Consider the following 8,891-nt stretch of genomic DNA (forward strand, 5'->3'; position numbering starts at 1 on the left):
AAGGAGAAGAAGCTTCCAGCCTCTTTCCATCTTTCAAACTTTTGTCAGACTCTGGCTGAGGCTGTCTCTCATCTTCTTTCTCTTTAGAAATCTGTATCATCTTTACTTCTTTATTATCATTTTGGTGAGTCTAAGAGCAAATGGAGATAAGCAGGTGTGTTGACATCTGCCATGTTTAGCTGTTCATATTTACATTAAATGAAAGCTAGCCAGGCTGGATCACCTAATCCCAGCACTCCAGAGGCTGTCTCAAAGTGAACAATAAAAATGGAGTTAATGTGTTCCAGCCCTTCCAAAAGTAACTAAGTCAAGAGGTTTTAGAGCAATGATTACCTGACACTACTAAATTCTTCTGACCTCGGCTCCTACTTGGATTCTGTTGGGATATTTGTTTCAGACATGTGCATATTTTACCTCAAGACTGAGGTGTACAAACAAAGAGGAGGGAAGTGTAACCATCTTGACAGGAATGAAGATATCCTGAAGAGATACTGTGCCCTTCCCTTTGGCTATCAGGCTATTAAAACAATGGTTCTCAAGAAATTAGAATTTCCCCAGGATGCTGGAGAAAGAAAAGGCTAGGCTTGGTTCTGGCCAGAGAAGAAACTTGTCTCTGGAAAAGACATTTCATGTGGTTCTGACAACCCATCAGACTACCTTGCTATAGAGAATGGAGCTGAGACAGAGGTGATGAGCTGGACCACACCTTGACTGAACTGCTTAGTTACACATACCTCTTGCCTTCTTTTTAATCTGAACCTCATATTAGAACATAGACATGGACTTGGTCCCTAAACCTCTGTTTCTCTTCCCAGTGTGGCCACATCTAATAAACCTTCCTTTTCTGCTTTTTGCTGTTATCTCATCTCTTACACTGGCCTATTGGAGATGAGCAGCCAAGCCTAGGTTGTTAGGGCTGCCAAGGTCCAAGCTCTGACCAACCTCAAGTCACCAGGGATCCTGGGTCCTGGAGACATGATCTTTCATGGTCTTCTGAACTCCGTCTTACCTGTCCAGGTTTCTTTACCTCTACCCATGGTTCCCATCCATGGGCTGTGGAACCTGATAGCTCTTTTATTCCTCTTCCTAACTCACTTTCTAGCCTTTCCTAACAGGCTGTCTCTTCTGCCACTACAGACCCAATATGAGAGGCTACTATCTGATTATGAGACCACAATTTGGCTAGGCAATTTCAACACCATTTTAAAAATCAATACTGCATTCTAATATGGCAGGGGGAAGAAGTGTAGTCCTGTCTCTTAAAAGGTGGAGGTGATGAGACTGGAGAAATGGCTCAGCAGTTAAGGGCACCAGTTGCTTTTTCAGAGGACCCAGCATCCTCGTGGCAGCTAACAACCATCTATAACTCCAGTTCCAGGGGATACAATGCCTTCTTCTGACCTCCTCAGGCATTGCACAACACGGGCACAGCTACCTACATTCAGGCAATACACTCATACACATAAAATAAAAAAAATAAACAAATTTTTTTTTTTTAAGTAAAGGAGGAAAGCATCAGTGTACCCATTCGGGGGGAGGGTTAAACCAATTTTGGCATTTTTCAGCCACTCAAATTATCCTAGAAATCACTCCAATCTCCTCTCCCCGCCCCATTCCTTTGTTCTTATGCTCGCTCCTGATATTTCCTCTTCTCTTCCCTTCACTGCTGTCAGTTTTCTTTTCTTTTCCTGTCTGTACCTGACACTGCCCTATCTCATTGCTGTCTAGTACATGGGACCGATTCTTTCCTGAGTCTATAGATATGACAAAGCAACTTTCTAGCACAGGGTTCAGCTAAGCCAGTAACATTTAGGGAATCTCTTCACTCTTAACAACTTATATCTGGAGAGGTGAACCTCTATAAGGGAGAGGATTTCCCAGGCACACTGGAATTGGATCCAGGAAGGAAATTGCTTTCGATGTTATAAGAGTTCCTGTCCCAGAGTCTATGCTTTTTCTCCTTCTCAACACATTGATCAAGACACCTAACTGTTTGGGATTTTCTTCTTTCAGCCAGATCCTCTGGAGTAACTTGGATTGCAACTTGGCTAGTGGCCCTGGCTCCCATCATGCTCTGCAGCCTGCTTATCTGAGATGAGTTCTTGTAACTCAAGAATGAAACTTCAAGGCCAGAGGATTCTCTTTCATCACCAGCACTCCTCTTAACCAAGAACAAAGCTCTGGCTTCATAGGACGGTTGGAAGTGTGCTGCTGAACATCTATAAGGATTTGTACTTTCTTTCTATGCTGAGGTTAAACCCAAAGCCTTGTGCTTGCTAGGCAAGTGCTCTACCGCTGAGCTACACCCATAGCCCTTTATAACAATTTTCAAATAGGTTTTTAAAAGCTGGGGTCAATATTTCATTTTATATACCCTAATTATTTTCCCATATACATCAAAGATAAATGAATTCTTTTCACCAAAAACATGGCTACACTGTGCTAATGCTTTGGTTTTTTAAAGTTTTATTTATTTTTATTCATTTGGGGTCTTGCAAGGGTGTATCTCATGTATGCAAGGCAAGTACTTTACCATTGCCCAGGCCTGCAAATATTTTCTTACCCGTTTAAATAAACATTTCACATGATCATCAAAGCAGATTCTTGAAGTTTTTCCAAATGTGTCATAAGCACTTGTCTCATCAGCCTGGAGAGGAGACATGTGGCAAGAACCTGGGGTCACAGATGTCTGCCTGAGCATAGCTGAAAAGGTAAATTGTGTTACCGCTGGCTTTCATCCCAACATCCAAGCCGAGCGGTCCTGGCTCCTCCAAGATTCCTTCCCACACCAAGTTCTGGCTTCCTTCTCAAGTGTCTGACTAGAGACCCCCACTCTTTATGTCTCCTGTAAATATGAAGTAGGGCTTGTTTCCTGAGCACTGAGTGTGCAGTTTTGTCACAAGTCTTTGTCCCCTAACCTTCCATGAGGTCCGGAGTTCTCCATTCTCTTTCCATTGTCTCAAATAGTAGTTGTGTCACCGGATCCAATAAAGCCATCAAACTGACCTTTATCAGGGTCTATTATAAAAAGTCAGGAGTCCCTAGACTTACCCTTTTGTAATTCCTAGAATATTTTGCTTTATGTTCTCTCTTCTAAATCGCCTCATGGGCCTAGATTAGAAGTCACTAAAGGATACTCTCTTTCTTCAGAGACAGACCATTTTCTAAACCAAACCACTCTCCCCCACTGCTTGTTTCTGCTACAAAAGCCCCCCCTGCCCACATTTCTTGTGTGATAGCCAATGCTATATGTTCACTAAACTGTTTCATATTCTCTTTGGTCAACAGAAAAGCTCCTTTTCCCTTTGCATTTAGCTTCAGTCCATTCACGCTACTGATTCTTGTCAGTAGAAAATGTGGAATTGATGTAGCAGGATCTGAGGGAGTCTGGGAAGTGGAATAAGGTAATGCAAGGAGCTTGGGTTTGAGCCACTGAAGTTTGCAAAGCTATCTGATCTGCATTGTATCTGCATGACAAGAAAGTTTGGGTTTTGTCTGGCACCAGAAGGTGGCCTGAGCTTCCTAAGACACTCTTCTACTTCAGCCCAGCCTGTGGCCCCATTCCAACCTCAGATCTCCTCAGACTGCCTTCTCCGATTGGAATAGCTCAGCCTCCTTTCTGGGAGTAGCACCCTCCCCCTTCCCCTCACTTTTCTGGGTAGAAGAGGAGGAATGAAATAAAAGAGTATGCTTTGGGACAACAGTAAAGAGAAAGAAATGCCTGTTTATATCACACATGAGCATGCACCTCAGCTGTTGAGGCAGGTGCTTCTCTCTAGGGGTCACCTTTTAGTTTGGGTAACTTGGAAATCTGAGGCAAATCCCACCTTAGACTGCCCAGGTCACAGGTACCAGTTCTTCCCTGCCTCTCTCTTCTCTCAGTACAGAACCAGATACATCATTCTGATGCTCAGTATAAAAATGAAAATGTGATCCCCTTGTTCAAAGAGCAGAGAAAAAAATACCATTCAAAGTCCTAAAATACAAAATGTTTTCTTTTTGGGGCTGGAGAGATAGCTCAGCAGTTAAGAGAACTGACTGCTCTTGCAGAGGACCTGGGTTTGATTCCCAGCACCCACATGGCAGCTACGAACCATCCTTAACTCCAGTTCCAGGGGAATCCAATGCCCTCTTCTGACCTCCATGGCATTGTACAACATGGGTGCACTCACATACATGCAGGCAATACACTCATACACGTAAAATAAAAATAATAAATAAAATATTTTTAAAATGTTTTCTTCTGTAGTTTCTTTTTCTACTTTCGGTAATATTTTTACATTTGCTACATAATATTATCAGCAATAAAAACCTAAATTTAAAATCATTATCATGTATTTACTGTCTATATCATACAATGTCAGTTTTAAATGCAAATATAAGAGCATTTAGCTTGTATGTGAAGCCACTGAAATTACTGCATTCATATTCTGTAACACATGTGCATTTATATTTTATATTAATGGTGTAAATGCTACAAAAATGCTACATATCCCTTTACAATTGACAAAAGCCATTAGTTACTTTGACCTCACTTTGAGTCTCAATGAAGTCCCTTATACTGTAAGTCCACCAGAACAACATTCTCAGGTCAGGGGCTACCATGAACACCGGACAGTGTAAATAACAACAGTGACAGATGCACATATTTCATGTGTGTCTGTCTCGTGCTCCATTGTACCATTGACTTGAAAGCACAAGTTGAAAGATGAAATTATTGAGAATTTCCAGATGGTGGCAGCAGAGCACTAACTCAAGTTCCTCCAAACATTGGGCTCCATGTGACCTGCACACAGACCCCGTGCATGCCAAGGCAGGATTTGCCTTGTGAATGCCTAGTTAGCATTAACTGTCCACTTAGCATTAACCACAGTCTAGAATCACCTGGAAAAGAGTCTGGAAAAGAGTCTCAAGTGAGCACCTATCTTTATCTGGTTGGTTTGTGCGCAGTTTGTGAGGGATTTTACTTATTAATAATGGATATAGGAGGGCCTAGCCCACAGATGGGCAGTGCCATTCTTAGTGCAGGTGGTCCAGTTCCTGCCCTGACTTCCCTCAATGATTGACTGTGACATGCAAGATGAAACGAACTCTTTCCTGTCCTAAGTCGCCTTTGTTCAGAGTATTTTTATCACAGCAGAAGAGATGAAACTAGAATGAAAATTAAGACAGCTCCCTTCTTTGGAAGTTACTGAGCCCCTGTCCTCTTTTGTATTACTATGAACCAAAACTTAGTGGGAGGGAGTACATGGACCAGTAAGCTCCAGAGGCAAGGCTCATACACTGCCCCTGCCCTGGCCCCAGGACCCAGCCATGATCAAAGCCATCCTCATCTTCAATAACCACAGGAGCTCAGCTCTCCAAGTTCTACCAGGCTTACAGGTGAAGATACGCAGCATTAAGTCACCAGGGAAATTTTCCATGGGGAATTTAAGTGAGTTGAAAATGTAATTTCTTAGCAGGAGATTGTTAATTAGAGGGTCTGACAACAAACTGATTTATAGACATTATGCAACACTATGTTTTGTCTTCTATGTGGATTCCTCAGAAGGGGAACTTGGTATTTTGGATCAAATTAAAGTATTTGTGAAAACATTAAACAAATGTTTTGAAAATATCTGTGAACTGGATTTAATAGTCCATATAAATGAGGCTTATAGTCTTACAGAAGTGGTAATATGGGCAAGGAATAGAATTGGAGACCAACGTGAATGAGATTATTACACAAATTGATGCACAAAATAAACTGGAGAAATCCGAGGTTGACCTAGCAGGAGCTCCATGCATGCTGGGTCAGCTGTACAGAATATGACTCTTTCTGAAGAAGAGCTAAATAACACTAAGAATGTTTGGAAAAGCCATAGGGAAACATTGTAAGTGTACTGAAATATTGAAATATACCACACACACACACACACACACACACACACACACACACATGGTTTAAATGGAGTTATGCCATACAGGGGCTATAATGCTGCTCCCAAGAGGTGTAGACTATCTAGCAAAAACCCCAGTGCCAGGCAGGGGAAACGTCCCTTTGAGCTGTTGGTCAGACTAGTCTAAAAGACTCCCAAAACCATACAGGCTATTGCCATTGCCCTTGGTTGCCTCCCAGAACATGAAGATAAGACCTTATTGCTGAAGACACCACATCCTTCACACACAGGATTTGAAGGAATTGAGCTAGAACTCACTGGAAGCCTCCTCCCTGATGACTGGCTCTCATAGTGTCAGAAGGTACTTTGTAAGTTGCCAAAGGAGAAAGCAGTCAATAGTCCTACATAGATATAAAACCTATGCACCACAATTGCTGGCCTGGCTAGGTATTCTCAGTGGTGCAATAGTGGTAATTTTATGTTGGGGGTAACCGACAGCTATCTAGTTGAACTTAAGGCCTACTCAGTAATAGGGAATTCATGTCTGGTGCTGTAACCTAGCCAAATACCTGTGGTTGGAGATGTCATAGATCCTAGGGAGATCCTTGTACTGCCATTTCCTTAAACCAATATAATTTTTGACTGTATTCTAAATACTTATCCTCACACCCACAAGTGCCTATAGCTCTTACCACTCACCAAACAAAATTCTTTTGCAACAGATGGAAACTTTTATAGAGATACACAACTGGTCAAAATGCAGAGAAGTGACTGGGGAGATCCCAGCTTCAGTTGATACATTAGCAACGCAACCCCTACATCTAAGGCTCAGGGAACATCATGGAAGAAGTGGAATAAAGATTGTAAGAGCGAAAGGGCCTGGACACTTGCTACTAGATGGTGTCTTCTAGACACGATGGGGAAGCTGCACCCCTGAAATCTGAATATGGTTGCCCAAATAAGACCTGAATAATGACAACACTAGTTGACATGTCAATGTGGATAGTGGAATTTTACAAGGTTCTACTTCTAGAAGACCTACAGGCAATCAGTGGCTGCTGAGAGAGGGAGAGTCAGTTTTCTCCAGGGATGAGCTCTCTGATAGGTTAGGCAATCCCAAGTAGGCTCCCAAACACATGGACATGCAAGCGTCACTATATGGGTAGGAGATACATATTACATATATTTAAATAATTATATATAATTAAAGAAGAGGCCATGAAGTTGAAAGGGAGTTGGGGGAGGACATAGGAGGACTTGGAGGGGGAGAGGGAAGGGTAGAAATGTTGTAAATACAATACTCGTGTATGAAATTCTAAACGAGTTTTAAACTTTAGTTATAAAAAATGATTATGTGTCTCACTTCAAGATGAAGCCCTTCAGGTAATCAATGGATGCTGAGGGAGAATTGGAGATTAGTTCCCTGAAAGGTTATCTAACTCCCAGAGGTCAGCCCTAAACACATGTACACATAAGTACCAGTAAATGGACTCAGGGCATTTATATAAGATATATAAATGTATGTATGTATATATAACAATAATAAAGAAGAGATAAAACATTGTGAGGGAAGAGGAACGTGGGAGGAGTTTGAGGGGACTGGATGGGGTAGAAATGATGCAAATACAATATTCCCATATGAAATTCTCAAAAAATATTTTTTTAAAAAAACAATATGAAGCCAGGTATGGTGGTACACACCTTTAATCTCAGCACTCAGGAGGCAGAGTCAGGGGAATCTCTGTGAGCTTGAGGCCAGCCTGGTCTATATAGCAAGTTCTAGCTGGGGCTACAGGGAGACCCTGCCCCCCCAAAAGAAAAAAATTATGAATCTTCCTGATATTCTAAGACATCTTAACATTGATGATATCAGTATAAAAGTACCAAGCCTGTTCTTTTAAATAAAATATTAAAAAGACCACTCTCAGGTAAAATCTATGTAGAAAGTCATCTAAGTTTACCATGCATTTGTTTGCCAAAAATAGAGTAGAAGAGTCTTAACTCTCCCTTTGAATTCAAGTCAAGGTACTGTGTAGACGCTGTGTAAAATCAGTGTGGAAATTCAATGTTGCTTTTCTTGCTCAGTGATATTAAAGAGACTAAGTAGCTCCAGTGTGATTTTTTCCCCTTTTTTAGGTTACATTCTTATGCCCTCCGAGTATTGTCTATTACAGTATTCCAGGAGTGAGATGCTTCTTTAATTATGCACAGCCCAAATGTCTGACGTTCTGTTTGGATCGCAAGATCTCTAATTCTTTCTGCTGTTGTTATTTAAATAAAAATTGTTATTTAAAGAACAAAGTATGTATTGCATGAAAATATTATGACCCTTACCTCCTTTTAAATAAACTCCAAGGTAAAGGGGGGAGGGTGCTTAGTGGATTAGGATGGAGAGCTCAGTGGTGGAGCTCCTACACAGCAAATGCAAAGCCCTGGGTTCCACCTCAGTGCTGCAAAACAGAAACTAAGACACAGAAAATTAGCTGTTTGACTCTTGAATGAACTCAAACCATTTGCCTTTGTGCAAAGACGGTGGAGCAGCATTTGCCCAAAATTCTTGCCAGGAGCAGCCTCACTGATCTAAAGTCTCAAGACAGCTGGCTTCCTGCTGTCCTTCACCTGACAAGCTCTGCAGTACTGCCCTCTGCTGGCTCCCCTGTGGCAAGCCTATGTACATTTAAACCCATGCTTCTCCAACTTTAACTTACCAAGTCACTTGGGAATCTTGTTAAAAATGCAGGCTCTAGATCAGTAGTTCTGGGTAGGCTCTGGGATTCTGCGTTTCCTAACAAGCTCTCAGGGGATGTCCATGTTATTTGAGCAGCAAAACACAATGTGTCTCTAAGCTCCCCCACTGGTCTGACCTTTTACCTCATAGTTTATTATGGAATGTGGCTCTCTCCTCTACTTTCTGCTCTGATTTGAAATGGGAACTAGAGAGGTAATGAGAATAAAAGATGAAGATGACAGAAATTTGGAGGAGAAAAGATAGGTGCTAAGCGATGAGAGCTA

The 8,891-nt window shown here is 41.7% G+C and overlaps 1 protein-coding gene and 1 pseudogene across 1 annotated transcript in view; both read left to right on the forward strand.

Annotated features, from left to right (window-relative positions):
* Cd48 (CD48 molecule) overlaps positions 1 to 2,585 on the forward strand; it is a 22,153-nt gene extending 19,568 nt beyond the window's left edge. The window contains exon 4 of the mRNA XM_008840799.3: positions 2,014 to 2,585. Coding sequence (XP_008839021.1) covers positions 2,014 to 2,093 — 80 coding nt within the window. The 3' untranslated portion in view covers positions 2,094 to 2,585. The remainder of the gene's footprint in view (positions 1 to 2,013) is intronic.
* A 2,728-nt stretch (positions 2,586 to 5,313) lies between these two features.
* On the forward strand, positions 5,314 to 5,812 carry LOC103740263 (annotated as a pseudogene).
* Positions 5,813 to 8,891: the final 3,079 nt, after the last annotated feature.

The sequence above is a fragment of the Nannospalax galili genome, unplaced genomic scaffold (genome assembly GCF_000622305.1).
Source record: "Nannospalax galili isolate Female #2095 unplaced genomic scaffold, S.galili_v1.0 scaffold579, whole genome shotgun sequence".
NCBI lineage: Eukaryota > Metazoa > Chordata > Mammalia > Rodentia > Spalacidae > Nannospalax > Nannospalax galili.